Raw genomic sequence first — 22,087 nt, 5'->3', positions numbered from 1 at the left:
GCACAATAACCACTGTGAAAAGAAAGCAATGAGAACACAATGGGAAAACTTGATGAATACCTTTCACTGCCTGTCGTGTCTGGTATCTTGTTCCTTGGGAGGACTGAGGTTGTTGTTGCTGACTCTGTTGTTGCTGTCTTTGTACTTTCTGCATATGCCATTTCTGGGAAGAAGTTTGAAATTTGTTTGAAGAATTCCACACTACCCGCTGGACAGCTGGGGCAGTTTCCTTTGGTAGGAGCGGCCTCTGCTTCTTCACTGGGCTTCCAGTGGCTGCAGCTGGAGTGCTGACAGCAGAAGTAGTGCTAGTTGTAGCTGTGACACCAGCTGGAGGAGTTTGGGATGCTGATCGAGTAAGCACCTGAGTTTCAGCAGGAGGCTGATTGCTCACAGTTGAAGAAGGCGGAGCTTTAGATGAAGCTAAATGAGTAGGAAAAACCATTACATGACTTTAACTGTTACAGTGTCATGGGAGTAGAGAAATAGATGTCATTAATACGGGGGCTCTCCAGCCCACCCCAAAGGGGCAGGCTGGTAGCACCCAGTTTTCCTCTGGAGGGACATCGCACCCTCTGGACCAAAAAGAACCCAGAAAAACTGGGTTCTTCTTGGCATGCACGAACGTCGTCATCACCGTGCCATTGGCGAACTGTGACGCGTCCATGACAGAAGCGTAGTGCCCAGAGGTGTGGACGTGGTACCGCGCTTGCATCATATAGATGGTACTGCCCATACGTGCTAGGAACCCTAGAATTGACCCCAGGCCGCCATAAAAGTCGAAGGCAGGTTTGGGGGCCAAAATTAAGGATTTTGACATGACCCGTGGATAAGTTGAGCGTAAAACTTAGAGGCCTGTAACAAAGGATCTAAAGTATGAAACAAAGGAAAACAATGCCAAATTTTCAGCAAGCATGTTAGTGCTCATACTAAAGGTTGGCTGGATGAGTGAATAGAGTGGGGTTAGTGCTTCCAGGACAGATTACATTCTTGCCTATCACCAGTGGATGATTCCTTTTTAAAATAAGAGTTAAAGTACAGTACTTACATTGACTCATGGATAAGTCAACTCATTGTTGGGTCACTTTTTTGATGAAAATTTCTAGACTTATACATGAGTATATACAGTATTTTTCCATGAGACAAAAGTTGCAAAGTCACAGCAGATTCTGGAAGGCAATTTACAAGTGCTAGAACTACAAAAGATACCTTTGGGCCTGCAGAGAACACACGACCCGGAGAAAGACAGTAAATAAGGAATTTTGTTATGATCCTATTTGCTTTAAGGGATTATTGATCCGGGGTATTATGAAGTTGGCCCTTTCCTTAGATCCTAAAATATTATGACTAAGATTATTTACTTTGTTATTAAAAGAGAAACTGCCTTTGATTCCTGCCTTCTTAAAGTTCCAGCAATTTGCTACCACAAGCAACATCAGACTTATTACAATACGTGGACCATGTGAGCAATGCTAATTGCCAGGAGCACTAATAATGACATGCCCACATTGGATTCGTGGGTCATATGCTATGTCTATACAGTATTGTAAAATTTATTAAATCATCATATATACAAATGTATTCTTTTACACGGGGAGGTCTCGAACAGATCCCCTGCATAAAAGAAGGGACCACTGTACAGGGGGAAAAGATGGATTAGAATTTTAAAAACATGAATACATGGATTATACATCTTTATTTCAAATGAAACCAACGAAGAAGAAGACTGCAGATGTGAAGAGAGGTCCCTTTCTAACATTTGTACATGTATGATATAGATCAGTGATGGCGAACCTATGGCACGTGAGCCAGAGGTGGCACTCAGGGCCCTCTCTGTGGGCACACATGCTGTCGCCCTAGCACAGAGTTTGCCAGAGTTTCTTACTAGAAAGCCAGAGGGACGTGGCACTTGGCAATAAATAAGTGGGGTCTGGGTTGCAGTTTGGGCACTCGGTCTGTAAAAGGTTCACCATCACTGCTATAGATGGTCTAAAAGTATAAAAATGGAAAATTTAAAATGGTATCCAATAGAATGTTTAAACAAAAGTGGAAATCAAGCATTAGGACGAGTAAGTTAGGAAATAAAAGTCAAAGGATATAGAATTATAGGTGATTTATTTGGATCTCCCGGATAATTAAAATTAAAAACATAAAAGTTAGCGAACAACAACTAAAAATTAGCAAGTGGTATAAAATTCCACATCAGATTGCAATGATAAATAAAATACTTTCTCACATTGCTGGCATTTATGTGGGCAAAAAGGGATATTCATTCATTCATTCATTCATTCAATTTATTGTATTTATACCCCACTCTCTAAAAATGCTCTCAGAGTGGCTTGCAAATTATTAATTAGACAGTTCCCTGCCCCCAGGCTTACAATCTAAAAACACAACACACAAGGAAAGGGAATGGCAGTAGGGGTGAGTATGTGGTAAGAGTGCTCCTATGTACATAAATTTTGGTTAGAAATTACTCAAGAGATAAACAGAATGGTGGAGAGGAATTTAATAAGGAGAATTGTTTAAACCTGAATGTAAGAAAATTGGCATTGAGTAAGACAAATGACTATGTAATTCCCAGGATGCTCTACTTCAGACTTTTAAAATGAAATGTAAACTGTTCTTCCGGATAATTTTTGTTGTCTAATATGGAGAATTAAATGCATTGTTTTGAAATATTCACTTGCATCCACAACAAATAATATGGAATGTCGACACTTGCACCCAATCTCCGCTACATTACAATCTTGGATTTTTCCTTTCATTCATATAGGCACAGCTCTCACTTAAAAATAACTTCTCAGAGTGAATGAAAAAATGACGCCTCTCTCTAACCATTTTCATCTGTATGCATTTCCTATTCTTTTCTATTCAGGTTTTGCTGTATTCCTCTCTCTTGGTCCCAATATTATGGTATACTGAATTATTACAGTGCTATTTTGCCTATATAACCATGAACATGGGAAGCACTGAATTGGTTTTAAAAAGATCACTAGTTTTGTAGGGGAACAAAAACATTCCTACCCCACTCTAGACAGGTAATAATAGTTCAGCCCCTGGCTATTAAGGTGTGGGGTGCCACAGGATTGCAACTTGTCTCCCCACTGTATAATATCTATTTGAAACCACTGGGGGAGTTCATAGGAGGTTTGGGTGGAGTGCCATAATAAGGCTGATGGCAACCAGCTCTACTTATCATTGGAGTCAGCTGAGGCCATGCAGGTGTTGGACAAATGTCTGCATGCTGTAATGGGCTGGATGAGGGCCAGTAAACTAAAGCTGCATTCTGATAAGACAAAGGCACTGTGGATTAGTGATTCTCAAGTATGGGAATTGGGTAAGCAACCTGTCTCTATGGGGATGCACTCCCCTTGAAGGAGCAGGTGCATAGCTTTGGAATACTTTTAGATCCATCATTGTCAAGACCCAAGTGGACTCCATAATTTAGGATGCTTGGCACTAGCCATCATTGCCGCACCAGGAACAGCCTTTCTTGGACAGAGATAACTTATCCACAGTAGTCCATATAGTGATTAACCTCCTGATTTGACTACTGCAATGCACTCTAAATGGGGCTGCTCTTAAAGATAGCTATAAATAGTGTAATCTTGCAGCAGCCATTCTGTTGACTGAAACATCATGCAGATAACACTATCTTAAGGCAGTTACACTAGCTGCCAATTCAATTATGGTCTGAATTCAGAATACTGGTGATAACATTCAAAGTCCTAAATGGTTTGGGACCTTGATACTTGAAGGAGCATCTCTTCCTATGTATGTTAAAGAACTGAAACAGTCTCCCATGTCCCATACTAGGAGCAATATGTCACATGGAGTCATGGAAGGGGCCCCTCTCTGCTATGGCACTTTATTCATGGATTGCACTGGGGTACCAATTGGCACCAACACTGGTTTCTTTTAGTTTCCAAGCTGAAGCATAGCTCCTATTGGGACCTTATTTGATTTGATTGTAAATGCACATGTACATGGCTTCAGCGTTATTTGCTGTTATAACTTGGTGGGCTGTTTAATATATTTTTATCCTACTGAAACTGTTTCATCATTTTTATCTAGAATTGTTTAAACTGTTTATAGTTGTAATTGTATCTCAATAACTGGAAATATTTTCATAAATAAAAAAATAAAACAAATAAAAAATAACTGCCCCCTCATGTTATATCAGGATTACAAGACCAATAAAAGGGGCCTGCATCTCAGGCAAACTAGAGAAATGCTTAATCCTTTGGTAACTGAAAATAGCAAAAGAAGACATATCCTACCTTCCTGCTTGGATATGCTTGGTGATTCCTTAGATTCTTTTTTGTTTTTTCTTCCCTCACGTCCACATTGGTCTTCTCCCAGGTCAATGACAAGTTCACTTTCTGAATCAGAGTCCAGACCAAGATGTACAGTTGGGGAGTCTGTCTCATCTTTACCTTTTAGCTTCTCCTTTGTGGGATGTGACATGTTTTTCCCTTTTTCAGAAAGATCTTTATCAGAATCTGCCGTTGCTTTTTCTTTGACAGGCGTATCTGTTTTCTCAACTTCTGAGCCTGAGCTTTTAATTTCTTCTTTTTCTTCAGTTGGAGTTGATGGCTTTGCCTTTTTTTTCACAGCCAAGTTTTCTTTGTCATTTTTTGCACCTTCTTTTTCTTCTTCTTCCTGATCATTCTTGGATTTCTGCTCATCGTCACTGATATATTCACTATCACTAGACTCTGACTTTTCAGAATCCTCTGAGTCACTATGCTCTACTGCAACATCTTCAGATATTTCATTGATCCCTAATTAGAAAAGAGGTAGTATTATACTGACATTACACTAAAAAATAAAGTCATACAAACAAGACACTTACACCATCTTGCTAATATTTATTACAGTGGCATAGTAACATTATGTCCCTTATACAAAATAGCAAAATCAAGGTTTGCTTTTTTGGGATTTATTTATTTTTATATATTTTCAAACTGTGGATGAGTGATTCTGTGGATAAGGAATCCGTGCATACGGAGGTCCAACTGTACTAGCTTTCAATTTGCTTCCAGGCCAAGTTTAAGGTTATATTGATAAATGCTTAAAAAACTTGGGACTTGGTTCTCCTCTCTAGATTGATTCAGATTCAGACATTATGGTTACCTAGAAAGGTGTTCTAACCATGTGGAACCACAGACCTCTGAGATCCATTCCACTGTTGTTTGAAGCACAGCATTTAGTTTAGTGGTGCCCATTATGCATAATATTCATCCTCTTGATATCAGACATGTACTGACTGTTCTATGTTTATGCATATTTTAAAGAAAAATCTATTTATGCCAATATTCCTGGTAATAATCATGTACTTTATATTTAATTATTTGTGAATATTATTTGTCTGCATGTAACTGCTTTACAAATATTTGCAAATACAAATAAATTTCTAGACATTCCTTCCCCCACAAACTCCCACAAAAAACCTGGGGTGTAAAATTGAAAATATTGCTCCAGGAAGCCTCCATAAGCACTCGGTTTCTCCTAGAGCCGGCTGATACGCCGGCTGCGACCCTTCCTGAGCCGTGGTAACCTTGAAACGGTGTTACATGCTCTGGTAACCTCTCGATTGGATTTCTGTAATGCGCTCTACATGGGGCAACCCTTGTACCACACTCGGAAGCTACAACTGGTTCAGAACATGGCAGCAAGACTGGTTACTGGATCTTCCAGGGCCAGCCATATAACACCAGTATTAAAAGATCTACATTGGCTGCCTATTCGCTTCCGAGCCCAATACAAGGTGTTGGTTATTACCTATAAAGCCCTAAATGGCTTGGGCCCAGGGTACTTGGAGGACCGCCTCTCTCCATACAATCCGCCCCGCAAACTCAGATCTGCCGGGAAGCAATTACTGAGAGTTCCAGATGTGAAATATGTTATAACAACGCAGAGGGCCTTTTCCACCTCGGCCCCTCAGCTCTGGAACTTGCTTCCCGGCAAGCTCCGCTCAGCCACCTCCCTTGACCAGTTTAAAAAGGGGTTAAAAACCTTTTTATTCCAACAGGCTTTCCCCTAACTGTCCTCGATGCTGCCTCCCCTCCCCCCACTGTTATTGTTTTTGTTATCTCGAGCTAGCTGGACATTGTTATTTTAATCTGTGCTTGTTATTTTAACTGTAATTTCCTTGTTGGTTTTATTGTACTGTTGCATTTTATACTGTAAGCCGCCTTGATATGCGGAAAGGCGGGATATAAATAAATATTTTATTTATTATTATTATTATTATTATTATTATTATTATTATTATTTAGTGGGTAGGCCCTTTTTGTTTTCCAGTCCTGGAGGCAACATTTTGGTAATTTCCAGTTTAGGAGGGGAAAAAATAAAACATAAAGAACTCCCATAGCATATGTTTTAAGATTGCCAACCCCACTTTTATATTGTGAGGATGAAGAATATACTTTAGCTCTAATGCCTACACCTAGATCATATTATGAACAGTATGCATACCTAGCTGTGCTTTACAGCTCTCTATTGTCTTGTCAAGATTAAGCTGAAATCTGCTGCGAATTTGCCGTTTTGGTGAAATCAGTGGCACAGGTGTTGACTGCTGCTGTACCGATTCACTCAACTCTTTTAAGTCCATCTCAGCTTTACTACGATCTAGAATATTAAATAAATATATTAGGTTTAAACAGAAAATACATGCTTTAAGGGGGAAAACATTAACCATTTCTATTGACTTTGTGTGTTGGAATTATTGGCTACAATGTCAAACAACCATTTGAAAGTAAGGCTGAACTCCCATGAGCAATTTAGATTGGTCCAAATGTCAATGGGGTGGATAAGAGCTAATCAGTTTAACTGTGTGCAGAATTGCAGCCAATGAGCGTAATCAGCTCTGTCTACTGCAGCTGAGTGAGAGTTGAATACCAGTACAACCAAGATCCTGGATTATGCGGATGTAGAAATTCTGTAATACTACACTTTACTATAATGACAAGTTAAATCCTACATCAGTACTCTCACCAAATCCAGACAACAAATTTAGAGAAGGCTGACCAAATTATTTCTAAAGGACTTCTTGAAGCAGGACTAATAGTTAACTGGAAAAGCAAAAAGTGATTTAAATCAGAGTTTGGAACACAAGCCTAATTTGTTTTTAGTTAGGGAGTATGAAAAAGGATGGACCTAATTTACAGGTCTCAACTTTTATTTTCAATTTATTGTTTACTGTAACTGACAATATTACCCCCAGTAACAGTTTCTTCTTTACTCCTTTAAATTGACTCTGATACTGATCTGTATATCTCTCCTCCCCTCACACCCACCACCCTAGCAACATGTATGCTGTTCTCCATCAATCACCATCAACGGTTTGTCCAGATTAAAAAAGATTAATAGGGAATTAAGAGTTGAATCCAATTACTAGTCCCAACTAAAGAGAACCATTGAAATTAATGGGATTTAGTTAAACAGTGCTGTATTTCCTTACGCCTCCCACATGTTGTTCTCTTCAGTATATATGCCCCAACTATGCAAGCCGACCCTGCGGAGAAAGACAAATTCTACTCAAACCTACGCCACCTTATACAAAAAGTCAATGCAGAAGACAAAATCATTATCCTAGGTGACTTCAATGCCAGAGTAGGAAAGAACTTCGAAGCCTGGAAAGGTGTTTTAGGCAAGCATGGTGTTGGAAACTGTAACGATAACGGACGTCTCCTGCTAGAATTTTGTGCAAAACAGCAGCTGACTATTACAAACACCATCTTTCAGCAGAAAGACAGCCTGAAGACAACCTGGATGCACCCCAGATCCAAACACTGACACCTCATTGACTACATCCTAGTGCGCCAGAGATATATTCACGATGTCCGTCATACCCGAGTGATGCCCAGTGCAGAATGTCAAACAGATCATCGCCTCGTAAGATGTAAACTAAATCTTCATTTTAAGTTTAAACCTAAGAGGGGTGGCATCCTAAAGAGGAGACTCCAAGTCAACAATCTTCAACAAGTGGCCATGAGAGACAACTTTCAGGCAAATCTGCAAACAAAACTTGAAGACCACCCTATAGACTCTTCTCCTACAGCGCTTTGGCAACATATCAAAAACAGCATCCTGCAGTCTGCGGAAGAATCCTTAGGATTCTCCCTCAAGAAAAGCCAAGACTGGTTTGATGAAAACAACCAAGAGATCCAGGAGCTGTTGGCAAAGAAGAGAACTGCTCACCAGGTACACCTCGCCCAGCCATCCTGGCATGTAAGAAAAGCAGCCTTTCGCCTCGCATGTAGTCAACTCCAACACAAACTCAGAGACATTCAGAACAAGTGGTGGATCAATTTAGCAGAAAAGACACAACGTTGTGCAGATCTAGGTGATTCCAGAGGATTTTACGAAGCTCTTAAAGCAGTGTTTGGACCTACATATCAGATCCAAAGCTCCCTATACAGTACAGATGGTCAAATACTAATCACAGATAAAGCTTCCATTCTGAACCGATGGGCTGAACATTTCCAAAGGCTCTTTAGTGCCAACCGAGTAGTCCAAGACTCAGCTATTCAACATATGACACAACAACCGATGAAAAAAATGAATTGGACATAGCTCCCCACTTTGAAGAAACCGTTAAGGCCATACAGCAGATGAAAAACGGCAAAGGCTGCCAGGATGATGGAATTCCACCTGAAGCTTGGAAACATGGAGGTCATGCACTTCATGCTAAACTCCACAAACTCCTTGTGAGATTCTGGGGAAAAGGCGAACTGCCATCAGATCTCGCGAGGTGCAATCATCTCACCCTACAAGAAAAAAGGGGCAAAATCGGATTGCTCGAACTATAGAGGTATAACACTGCTCTCCATTGCTGAAAATCTCGCAAGGTACTGCTAACGATTAGTTCCTGCCATTGCAGAAGAACTTCTTCCCGAAAGCCATGTGGCTTCAGAGCTAATAGGAGCACTACAGACATGGTATTTTGCCCTTAGACAACTGCAAGAAAAATGTAGAGAGAAGAACAAAGGCTCTATGATGTTTCACACTATCTCTTAAAGTGCTACTATTCCACTTTGATGCTCTAGCTGCCTCCTGTTGCATTCTGGGATTGGCAGTTTTAAGGAGGAGTATTAGAATTCTCAGGCAGAGAAGTTCTCTGCCTGAGAATTCTAAATACCCCTCCTTAAACTGCCAATCCCACAATGCAACAGGAGCAGCTAGAGGAGTCAAAGTGGAATAGTAGCACTTAAGAGTATAGTGTGATAAACATCTATGTAACATTTGTCCACCTCACCAAGCCTTCGACACTGTGAGTAGAAAAGGTCTGTGGCAGATCCTGGAACAACTAGGATGCCCCCCCCCAATTCCTCAAATGATCATCCTGCTACATGAAGGCCAGCAAGGTCAAGTCAGATATGGCGATGCTCTCTCGGAGCCCTTTCTATATAACTAATGGGTGTAAAACAAGGTTGTGTTCTTGCTCCAACTTTATTTACAATCTTCTTCAGCATGATGCTCCAAAGGGCTACGGCAGATCTCAAAGAAGAAGATGGCATTTACCTGCTACCGTACTGATGGTAGCCTGTTTAACTTAAGCCGCCTGAGGGCCCGCACTAAGACTCTAAAATATCTAGTTCATGAGCTGCTTTTTGCTGATGATGCTGCCCTCGTTGCCCATACGGAAGCAGCTCTGCAGTGCCTAACATCTTGTTTTGCTACAGCTGCAGAACTCTTTGGACTGGAAGTCGTCTGAGAAAACAGGAAGTTCTCTACCAGGCCTGCACCACAGGAAGAACATTACCATCCCCACATCACCGTAGGCACATCTGTGCTTAAGTCTGTCCAGCAGTTCACCTATTGGGAAGCATCATCTCCTCAGACGCCAAATTGATAAAGAGATCGATCACAGACTGGCAAAAGGCATATAGTGCATTCGGAAGGCTTCACAAAAGAGTCTGGAGTAATGAACACTTGAGGCGAAGCAACAAAATCAGTGTGTATAGAGCCATTGTACGTCTATTCTCTCTATGGGTCTGAAAAACATGGTTCACCTATGCCAACACCTACGACTCCTTGAACGCTTTCATCAGCGCTGTTTACGCACAATTCTAAATATACACTGGAATGACCTATGTGACAAATGTTGCTGTCCTCGAGCAAGCAGGGATCACCAGCATTGAGGCCATGCTATTGAGGACGCAGCTGCGCTGGCAGGGACACGTTTCTAGGATGAAGACCATTGCCTCCCATAAATAGTATTCTATGGTGAACTTGCCACGGGTCAGCGTAAGAGGGGCGCCTCAAAGAAGAGATACAAGGACTCCCTGAAACAACATCTCAGGCTTGGCCAGATAGATCACCAAACATGGTCCTCCCTGGCCTCACATCGGGAGGCATGGAGATGCACTATCCATGACGCTGCAGCCTTCTTCGAAAGCTCACACCGAACGAGCCTCGAAGAAGAAACGACAACGCAGAAGAACTGCAACCTTGAAACATCACCCAAGGAGACTTTCTGCTGTGCTTTCTGCAACCGGACCTGTTTATCCCGAATTGGCCTTTTTAGTCACCAACGCGCTTGTACAAAGCACGGGATGCGTCCTTCCTGAATCTTCGTTCGCAAAGCAAAGCCAGAGATTTCTATTGATTCTACTCTAATATATAATATTATAATATGATTTATTATATACCGCCCAATCACTGGGAATCCAAGCAGTTTACAACAGAGGGGATAACAGACGGTTCCCTGCCCTCAGGCTTACAATCTAAAGACATGACACAAAAGGAGAAGGGAATGGTGAGGGGGGGAGACGTCCAGCATTCTTCTTCCCTCTGAGGCCTGGACCAAGGCAGATGGACTGGAGGGAGGGCTCTTTTCTTCCGGCTAGCCCTGATGAGCTGGGCCGCCTATTCTCTCCCTCACCGGCCGAAAGATGACAGTATGGAGGAGGGGCAGTATATAAATAATATATATCTAGTTTTTGTTCCAAGTACAGGGCGCTAGGCTTGAGGCTGCTGAATACCATGCAGTGTGAGAGTCTTCTTAAATCAAAAAACTGTGAAGGAAACCAGTAGAAAATGCATTTCCTTCACCTTAAGGAGAACTAAGCTTTCTTGGAGGTGGGCTTGGACTGCTTTATCAGGCCTCTGGATTGGTGAGGAGCAGGCATCCAAAACCAAGAAAAAGAAAAGCAGCCCAGTCTCAACATTTTCATTCTTTTTAATAGGGAGGTAATTAATACCTAATATAATATAATCAATAATTCTGAGGGAAATTATTTTGTTTTTTCCTTATGAGAAGGAAAGCAGCTCAGTAGCAGAGAGCCATTGACTAATTGAGTTCATACTAACTGCAGGGACACTTAGGCCTTACTGAGCCACAAGCTCATTTTACAGTTAGCAAAGGTCTCAACCAGAATGAAGCTGAAAAAATTAGGAGCAGTAGGAGAGAGAGCAGAGGCCAACTGCCTGGCTGAAAGAAGAAAAAGCCCTCCCTTCAGCCACCATCTTGAGGGGGAGAGAGGCCTGGCCTGAAAGACTAAGAGCCCTCCTTCTGACCACTATCTTGAGGGGGAGAGAGGCCTGGCCTGAAAGACTAAGAGCCCTCCTTCTGACCACTATCTTGAGGGGGAGAGAGGCCTGGCCTGAAAGACTAAGAGCCCTCCTTTGACCACCATCTTGGGGGAGAGAGGCCTGACCTGAAAACTAAGAGCCCTCCTTCTGACCACCATCTTAGGGGGAGAGGCCTGTATGTTTGACTTTGTATTGTACTTCCTGTTGTACACCGCTTTGATCTATTGGAAAAGTGGTATATAAATAACATTTTATTATTAGTATTTTATTATTACTGAGAACAATCATTTTGAGATGGCAGGAGGAGCATACATTTGTTGTAGTTGTTTCTGACTATGGTGACCCTAGGGCAAACTTATCACGAGGTTTTCTTGGCAGTTTCCTCAGAGGGGGATTGCCATTGCTGAGTGTGAGCTGCCTAAGGTCACCCGTGGGTTTACATGGCTGAATGGGATTTGAACCCTGATCTCTAGTCATAGTCCGACACTCAAACCTGCTACAACATGCTAGCAAATTTGCTACAAATTGGGTACAATTGAGTTTATCTCCACATGCCAGCCAAACAAGGCAGGAGTCCATGTTCCTTTTCAGTTGTGACCATTAGGACCCCACTCTTTCTCTCAGTTTGACTATCCAGCCTTACCTATCTGTACAAATTCTTAACCACCTCTCCTCAAATCTTTTCTTTCTTTCTTTTCTTTTCTCTCTCTCTTTTTAAAAAGGGTGGGTGTGAATTACGTCCCCTGCCATCCCAGAAATTATTTCCTAACTAAAACTTTAGATTTTTATTTTTCTATCCTGCCTTGTCCAGATGGCATACAGAGATAAACCCAACTGTATTGGATTGGCCACCCCAAAAAGCCATCCATTATTTTGTACATGGAATATAAAATTGATTTCATTTGTAAAATGATATTACAGTATTCCCCTTATATCATAATCTTGTATTTGTACACCTACCTTTAAAGCTATCGTGCTTATGCAAAACCACTGATAAAAGTGGAGTTGCTTTGAGAAGTTCAACTCACCAAGATTAAGATTAAGGATGCTTCCTGGAGTAGATGTCCTTTCTTGCTTAGTAGCACCTGGTGTTGAAGCTTGAGGAGAGAATGGTTTGGGGCTGCCAGAATAACTCCCAGCTTGGCCTGTCCTTGTTGGTGCTGGAGAAGCTTTAAAAAAAGAGAGATTTCACAATATGAGCTGGTAAAGAAAAAGCTTCTTTAGACATGAACAAGAGTATATATTTCTCTCCCTTTGAACAAGAATCCTTACGCATATCACAAACTATTTTTAAATTCCTCAGCATTTCAAAAACATTATGTCATGTAGCACTGAGGTGGTTCAAAAAATTAATGGAGGTGGGTGGCACAGAGCTAGATGCATCACTCCTTGAGACAAAGCTGAGAAGTGCTAAATGTCATTTCACAACAATGTTGATTTAAAAGAATGTAAGAAAAACATGGATCCAAAAGATGCTGAGGATCCCCCCCCCACACACAAAAGATTCAAGTTAAATTCACAGTTCTAAGTTCTTCACATCTGTGATGTCAACTAAGGCCCCATACAGACTGCCAAATAAAGCTGCTTTGGGTCACTTTGGAGGCATGCTGTTTAAATGATGCATACGTCCTAAGAGTCCGGAAGCTGAGCCAAAGCTGCCCTCCAGTTCTTAGGACTGGAATGCGGCTTTGGTGCAGCTTCCGGACTCTTAGGACGCATGCATCATTTAAACAGCATGCCTCCAAAGTGACCCAAAGCAGCTTTATTTTTAACTGTCTGTATGGGGCCTTAGATACCTTAATTAAACCATTAGCACACTGTATAACTCTACATGTGTTACGGGGTACATTACTAGAAAACTAACTAGTTAGAAATATATTGATATACTACAGACTTTCAACTCTCTCATTTTAGAAGGATATGCTCAATTTAAGAATTGCCCTTTCTTCTTCCTTGACCAGCTTTGATCTCCTTGGTTCGAGTAGATTTCCTCTTCTTGAAGATTTCCTGTGCTATAACAACTGGCCTTGCTAGATTACAAGCAGTCTTCCAAATGTGGTTGGACTACAATTTCCAGAATTCTTCACAACTGCTATGCTGACTAGGGCTAGTGAGTACTGCAGTCCCTATTTGTGATTAGTCCAAAGACAGCACATACTAGTACATTTGCAAACACTAGTGCTTGACTGGAACATCTGAGCTACTGACAGGTTCACAGGCTACAGTAAGAGTGACAGAAAGCATCCAAGATGTTGCTGTCTTCCAACTCTCAACAGCCCCTGTCAGTATGGCCAATGGTTAGGGATGATGATGGGAGTTGTTGTTCAACATGTAGTGGCCATAGGCTCCCCACCTAGATTAGAGAGTAATCATACTTGATAACATATGGCAAGTCTTGTATTCAAAAACAGAAAGCAGCTTCTGAATACATTTTGGATCACTTCATCAAAAATAATTATCCCATATTCCTGTAATCTAAATTCCCATAAACAAGAACAAGCACATTCATGTATAAAAAACATACACAGGGTTTTTAAAATACAGAACAGCTACATAAAATGAGACACATATGCAAGAGGCTAACCACAAATTAAATGTCACACACACACACAAAATCAATCTAATGTTATTAGTATCAAGCAGGAATAAAAACAAAATTCAGCCATGCCGAAGGAAGGGAGAAGGCATTCATGAACAAACAATTTTAGGACCTTAGCATCTGATGTAATAAGCTTTTTTAAGTGCACAATGATGAAACTATGATATAAATGTCCCCAGGGAAAATAAGGCCAGCTAGACTAACTTATGCAATACACAATCTTTCTTTCTTTTTCTCCAGTATTTGAGTGTGCTATACTACACAATAAGCCACCTAATTGACACTGAAAAGGAAATTTAAGAAATTAAAAAACAGAGACTGTGGCAAGATGATTTATATTGCATTCCACTCCCAACCTTGTTAATCTACACTGCTTATCAACACAGCATTCCTTTCAATGACACTTATAGCAACTTGGACAGCTCCTAGCCAGGAGTGCTGAAGCCCAAGGCATATTATTGCCCAGTTTATCTGGGTGGTACTGCAACTGGAAACAAAAGTATGATGTATGTACATAAACATCTCCTTGCCCTATAGATGAAACACATTCTCTTACATATGAGCCCAAAAGATCAGGATACACACCATGAAGTCAATGAAATACATTTCCATCTGCTCCTAAAGATCCAGATGCTCAGATCACAGGCTCCTGATTCTTAGTTCCCCAACATGCTGCTACTCTAACTTGACTTACTTTGTTGAAAACTGCTCTGGATTCTTCCCTGAATCATATTTTCAACTCTTCCCAGATGCCTTTGATTCACTTTGGAGTTTAATATGACTTTGCCATTATACCAGGTCACAACCTTCCCGGCTGTACTACAATCTTATAATTGTTCCCAGGGCACTTATGTAGCTCACTTAAAAGTAATGCTGCACCTGAGCCCAATGAAACATCTAGTGTCTTCATAATAAACAATAAACTCTTTCCTTCCAGGTTTATAAACTTACACAGACTGACTGATGATAAAGCTTGACTATGGTGATTTATTCAGCAACTTTACTTATGCTTCCCTTACCTGTACTTTTATCAATAAAGTCCATGGACTCTTCACTAGCACTGAAGTGACTGGAGGTTGCTTTTTTCTCTGCATCCTGTTCAACATCAGATCCCGTATGAACAGATGAATTGGTACTCATTGGGGACCGTGGCATATCTGTTAAAGAAATTCTTCGTCCAGTACCACCACTGAGCATTGATTTGCTCATTAAAATCTTGGGTGATGCTGTCATATCAAAGTTAAGTTTGATTTTTTCTTGTTTGTCAGTCTTAGCAGTTCCAGCACCAGGATTTGAAGGATCTAACAACATTTGGTATTGGTTGTTGGGAGTATATGGGGTCCGGAAAGGTGCATAATTAAAAACTCCAAACTTTCTACGGATATTCTCCACATAAACCTCCATCTCTTGCATTGCACTGTTGAATATGCTTTTAGTCTTTTTCACGGAAAAAGGTATTTCTTTAGACATGAGGTAGCAATTATTTACTGGAACCCAGGCCCTGCATATAAAAAGGTAAAATGGTGGGGGCGGGGGGGAAGAGACATAACAGTGATGTAGATGCTTTCTATGACTGTCATTCAAATTTTAAACATTCTATTAACTTTCAATGGGTCTCATGTAACACTGCCCATTTAATACCAGTGTGTAGGCCTCACAGCTTAATGCAGTAAATCTGGTTCAGGAAATGTTAAAAAATTCATATGAAAGCTTTGCTTTCAAAACAATAATTTATCTTAAAAATATGATGAACTAATTTCAACATTTAAACACCAGCTACCACTAGAAAAACAACAGAGCCATTGAAACACTTTCTGGTGGAACTTCCATCATTCACAATTACAAGAAATGACTGTGTTGGTAAAAATCTGAGTGTGATATTAAAATCATATAATTTCTGGCACATCACACTTTATTATACATGTGGATAATTCACTGAGTCCAGATAGCAGGCTGTTAATACCTGTGCATATGACATGCATGGACTAACCTTCAATGTCTAATGATCACTCTAACTACTGGCTCTAATCTAACCAGTGGGGCGGTGAGAAAAAGCTACTCATGGGTTCTATAGGTTTTGAGGGGATTTTTTTAATATGAAGAAATACATATATTTAAAAAGTCAAAATTCCTCCTGAAGATGGTTCGGATGCACAAAGTCTCCCTGCAAGTAAAGAACTCTAGAAATGACTGGAAGCCCTGTCATTTGTGAAAGAAGTCAGGGGAGTATCTCCAATGCTTCTCAACAAAGATAAATGGAGATGAAATACTGGTACGAACCCTCCCTAACAGAATGGAAACAAGGGGTTAATCTCCTTCCTTGTGCTTTACTAGTTGGGTTTTGAGCTTTCAACATAGCTACCCTTGAAACTGCTTCAAATATTCAAGTTAGGGATCACTTCCATCATCCATCAACATCCCAACTCTCTCAACAAACTGATTGAAGGGGGAGAGGGTATTGTTGTTGTTGTGTGCCTAAGATGATCCTACCACAGAAGCTTAGAGAATATGACTTGCCCAAGGTCAACATGGCCGAGCAGGAATTCAAACCCTGGTTTCCAGAGTCCTAGTCCAACATGCAAACCACTATACCATGTTGGCTCTCTGTGAGTCATAGGTTCTTAATGGATGTTTTTTTCAAGTTTACATGTCACAGTTTTGGTTACCTGTGTTATCTCACATGATAGCATTACAGATTGGTTAAATCCAACATTAATCCAAACTAAAGCAGACCCACTGAAATTAATGATACTGGTCACAAGTAACCTAAGTTCCATTGATTAGAATGGATCAACTTTTGTTGAGAACAGCACTGAATTTAGCCATTAAAATATTTTAAAACTCATGGCAAATGGATCATGCATATTTTACAGAAAATATACATGATTTGGTGTCATGATAATCAATCAATTCTGCCACAAAAAAAAAAAAATGGGATCCCAAGAAATGTAACATATCATACTGACTCAGAGTAAATTTAACTGGAATGGAAAAAGAAACTTCTCAATTTTGTGTATATAAAAAATCAGAAAATAGTTGACCATTTATTTCAAAAAGATTTTAGTAAGTAGATATTGCCAACATGGCAAGAGACAAATAAGAAACATACAAATATGATTATGGATGGGGGTAGAATTAAAAGGGCTACATGTACGGTAGTGCATATAGTAGTATGTACTATATATGCTAGAAATAATATAACACAGCAACTACCTCCTAATAATATACCAAAAAAAGGGTCGGTGAACTATTCAGCCACCTTTTGACTGAACTCCCACCTGTCATGTTGACCAAAGAAACGAGCATCAACTTGACCATCTTTATCCCTCAGTGCTTTAGCAGGCCAGAATGGGAAACCTTTGAGTTTAGCCCAGACCAACGGGTGTGGATTGCTCTAGAGGAAAGTGCACAGTGACCACACAGTGAGAAACTACTTTAAGCCACATATTACTTCCTATTACTGGCATGCAAAACAATATTTCATTAGCTGTAGCAGATTGCTGTAGTTACCTGAAATTGACACATATCCTTTCAAAAAACAGAAAATGCAGTCTTTGCACAGACAACTATATAGCTTTTCTTTCATTTATAGAAAAAAAATCCTTCTTTTCCTTTCTTGTTAAAAATCCAGTCCGGTTTGCAGCTCTTGTAAGGTAGTGCTCATAGAAAAGCTCTTTCCTTTAAATTTAGGATAGACATTTCAGGGTTTGTTTGTTTTTAAATTGAACTCCACCACACTGTTAATGTCTAGAGTGAACAACAATGTATTTAACATATAAAACTAACTAAATTAAATGAGACCTCACAATTATTAGAACTCCATCTCAAACCACTCTATCAAAGGCTACTGAAGGTCCATAACAATTTAAAGTTAGGATCACTTTCTGAAGCTGGTTAAAATTAAGCTTTATTAAGGCACTGTTTGTTGTTTGCAATTAAGTAAACTTCAACATATGGAGATCCAATAAATGAGACCTCCAAGGGACTCAATCATCAACAGCCCTGCTATTTCAAACACAGAGCTGTGGCTTCCTTGACTGACCATCCTGTAGTGTGATCTCCCCTTTTCCTGCAGTCTAAAACTTTACCAAGCATTACCATCTCTTTCAATGAGTCATGTTTTCTCATAATATGTCCAAAGTATGACAGCCTAAATCTAATTATGTTTGCTTCTAATGACGGTTCAGGCTTTATTTGCTCTTAAGATCCATTATTTTGGTTTTTTTTTTAAGAAATTCATGGTATCTGTAGAACTCTTCTCAAGTACCACAATTCAAATAAGTTGACTTTCCTGCCCATTTTCTTCACTGTGCAGTTTCAGAGCTATACACAGAAACAGGAAATGCTATGACCTGGAGGATTCTAATTTTGGCATCTTATGATATGTCTTTACACTTGAGGATCTTGTTTAGTTCTTTCATGACTGCCTTTCCAAGTCTTAGTCTTCTGATTTCTTGACTAAAATTTCCATTCTGATTAAGCCACTATGATGAATAGAACAGAAGTGATGCATGTTAAGAGGAACAAAGGTGCACCTAGTTGACCCTGTTCCACAAAATATGCAGGAGACACATATTCACTTCATAAGGGCCACCAATCTGGTAAAGGTTTCATTCATGGGCAAGTAAACATAGTCAAAAGCCAGCTGTAAAGCCCTCTAAATGGGCAGACTGGAAAATTAAAGAATTGTTTTGGAGCACCCAAGGACACTGGGGTAGACTTGCCTTCTAAACTATTTGGTACAACACATGAAAAACACGGATTTTTCAAGGCTGAAGGACAACTACGAAAAGTATGCCTATATGCCCCTTTGCCGTTGAGCTTCATAGACAAAAGATTTGAGAGAGTGGTCTTTGACAAATAAACAGAGTTCAATTGAACATAGAAGGAGACCTAGTCACTCAGGTATATCCTCCCCAAGCCATTTAGGATTCTGTATGCCCTAACAAGTGGAGAAAGAAATGAAGACTGACTAGGATTTTACTTATCTACTTTTCTCCTAATATGATAACCACTGAAGATGCTGAGGTGCAGATATGCTGTCATCCCATCTACCTATAACCTCATCAAGAAGAAATTTATGATGGTCTGCTCTAACTGAAAATACCAAACCAGTAGCATCAACTTCTTCAGCTTATGTTTGAAGTCTAGACAAATGCCAATTCTCAAAGGACAACTATGACAATTTTTGTAAGATTCACCATATTCACTGAAATATAAAAAATCCATGCAGAATGGAAAGATCCTTCAACTTTTGAACTGATGTGACAGTGGATACTTTTTCCAATTCCTGCTTTGCAACTAGTATTTGTAAAAGGCATTTCAAATACTCCAAGAATTTCGGAGACACATTCAGTTCTGTAAAAAAGTTACTGTATCATTTCCATGTTGAAAATAGAGGGGAGAAGGGAAAACCAAGAGACTGTGAATGAAGGAAGACAGGAACTAACCTCAAAAACTCATAGCTGCTTTATATCACCAGCTATCTATAAAGGCTTATTGTATGTGCTTAAATATATGCCCAATGACAATAAAACACTGCTTTTGACATCCTTTTCTATACATTCTCATATGACTAGAACAGAAAAATGCCAAGTTGAGCAGCAATACCAGCTTTAAGGCCTGGATTTGTTTGCTATAGCTTCTATGTTTTTCCCTTGAGACTCTACTCAAAAGCAGGAGAACCATGCACATTAAGCAATTCAACCTTTTTCAGTCCCATATCAAATGTAGCCATATCATGAATGTTTTATTTATGAACAGGATATTATTACACAGATTTAAAATATTAAACCAAAAATATTAAGCAAAAATATTAATGCATGTCTATTATGAAACTGAATATGTATGCAACTTGTTTTTACTTACACAAGGCTCACAAAACCAATTCTCTCTTTTTTGGCAAGCAGCTAAATAACATTCTGGACATACTTCAATTTCATTCATCTGTAAAGAGAAAGATCAGCTACTGCAGGGGTTGAAGTATGTGATTCAATAAATCTATTATTCTGTTCTATCAAGGAGTAACATGAGCAGCCATTCATAATTTTCTACTGTAGGGAATTATAAATTTTGCCAGGTTTTCACACACATCACATCCATTTTCTTGTTGCTTCCTAAGTAGATGTGTTGTATGATACTGTTGGGACATTTTGGGCATAAATAAGAATCAGCTGTTTAGCTTTTTATATGAATTTTTGATCTTTTCTAAAGAAAAATAGCTGGACAGTAAAAGGAATAAATACTGTTAATGAAGTTTTAAGAAAATCTTTAAAATTTGAAATATTGTATTGTAGGATACAGCCACACTGTAAGACCCTTCAACAAGTGGGCAACATTCCATAGTATCTGTCTGTTTGTGGAACAAAATTCCCCAGTAAGGTTGATTCATCCTTGTCCCTGTAGCTCTGGATAGTTGGGCGACTAGGAGAAGATTTTGCAGTAATGTAAGGGAAGGAGAAGGCAAAAAAGTGAGACTCTCTTATACAATGTTTATTTATTCATTTTATTTATTTATTATTTTGTTTTTATGCCACCCTTCTCCCAAAAAGAGACCTAAGGCAGCTCACAATATATGTTGGTTAAAGCCCACTGTCTTATTATTATTTAGTGGTGCTTTGACAGAGAAGGCTAAATGTCTCACTAAATTACAGTTCCCAGAATTCCTAGCATTGAACCAGGACAGTTAAAGCACTCTCAAACTGCATTATTTCTACAGTGTGTCTTGGACCTTTGATTAGTAATGAGTAGCTCTCATTGAAGGCAGTTGCAGTGCTAAATCTAGATCCACATTTTAAAAACTGCATCCTCTACAGAACCCTAAAAATACTCATTTGAGATTCCATTTGCATGTAAATTATGATAGCTGTGCCATGCATATGAAATCAGTGCCTCGTGTTCTAAAGTGATGACTTGAGTGGAGAGGAGACACATTTGCATCATGAACCAAAAATTTCCCTGTGTACATATATGTTCTCTCCCCCTCCACCACCACCACCATATATGCAGTGGAACCCTAACAAATCTTCTCAAAATTAAGCCAACCTAAAAGACCATTAAGGAGGACTACTGAAATGGATTAAGGAAAAGGCTATTAATGTTACTACTCAGGATGTCTATATATTACCTGCAGTATATGTATCAGTTGAACAGAGGCCATTGTTTTCGTTGTGCTGCTTGTGAGCTTCTAATAGGCACCTTGTCCACTGTGAGAAAGGCACACTAGATCAAATAAGCCACAGGTCAAATCTAGTATGGCTCTTCTTATGCTCATGTTAAGACCCACAGAATTCAACAAGAGCTACTCATTGTAATCAAAGGTCCAAAACACACTGCAGAAATAATGCAGTTTGAAAGTGCTTTAACTGTCCTGGCTCAGTGCTAGGAATTCTGGGAACTGTAATTTAGTGAGACATTTAGCCTTCTGTCAAAGAACACTGGTGCCACAAAAAACTACAATTTCCAGATTCCCTAGGACTGAGCCAGGGTAGTTAAAGCGGTCTCAGACTGCATTATTTCTGCAATGTGTTTGGGACCTAAATCTCCAGGGTGCAGCTTTTTTCATAGTCAGCTCATATATGCTTCTTTGAACCATTATTTTATGAATTTGAATTGATACAGTGAAAAAATTAATTAGGGAATACCTACCTCATGCTCACAGATTTTGATTATGACTTTTGCTGTTTGTGTCAATTTGTGATTTCCTGAAGAAAAATAAGCAGAAATGTCTGATCAGCTCTCTACTGTACTCAAACCGAAAAGTCTCACACTGTTTTGTATCCATATTGTTTTATAAAGGAAAATTATCTAGATAGGTTTAATACATGACAGACATGTATTTCCTGCCTTGCTTCTTATAAAACAAATCAACGTAAAGACCACCATATTGTTAAGTGAATTCTGGATTTAAAAGAGTGCAAAGAAGTACTAAAATATACAGCATTTCTT

The 22,087-nt window shown here is 39.6% G+C and overlaps 2 protein-coding genes across 13 annotated transcripts in view; one reads left to right on the top strand and one right to left on the bottom strand.

The window, feature by feature from the left end:
• The window catches only part of NCOA3 (nuclear receptor coactivator 3), a 1,019,275-nt gene that overhangs the window by 673,907 nt on the left and 323,281 nt on the right, over nt 1–22,087 (top strand). The window lies entirely within an intron of this gene.
• The window catches only part of ZMYND8 (zinc finger MYND-type containing 8), a 122,295-nt gene that overhangs the window by 21,670 nt on the left and 78,538 nt on the right, over nt 1–22,087 (bottom strand). For all 11 annotated transcript variants that reach the window (XM_042465913.1, XM_042465917.1, XM_042465910.1 and 8 more), the window contains 8 exons: nt 21,788–21,843; nt 20,009–20,086; nt 17,419–17,534; nt 15,160–15,641; nt 12,570–12,710; nt 6,481–6,633; nt 4,281–4,784; nt 61–420 (listed from right to left, as the gene is read on the bottom strand). In XM_042465913.1, coding sequence (XP_042321847.1) covers nt 61–420; nt 4,281–4,784; nt 6,481–6,633; nt 12,570–12,710; nt 15,160–15,641; nt 17,419–17,534; nt 20,009–20,086; nt 21,788–21,843 — 1,890 coding nt within the window. The remainder of the gene's footprint in view (nt 1–60; nt 421–4,280; nt 4,785–6,480; nt 6,634–12,569; nt 12,711–15,159; nt 15,642–17,418; nt 17,535–20,008; nt 20,087–21,787; nt 21,844–22,087) is intronic.

This window comes from Sceloporus undulatus, chromosome 4, assembly GCF_019175285.1.
Source record: "Sceloporus undulatus isolate JIND9_A2432 ecotype Alabama chromosome 4, SceUnd_v1.1, whole genome shotgun sequence".
NCBI classification, from domain to species: Eukaryota; Metazoa; Chordata; class Lepidosauria; order Squamata; family Phrynosomatidae; genus Sceloporus; species Sceloporus undulatus.
This window is presented reverse-complemented; position numbering and strand designations above follow the sequence as displayed.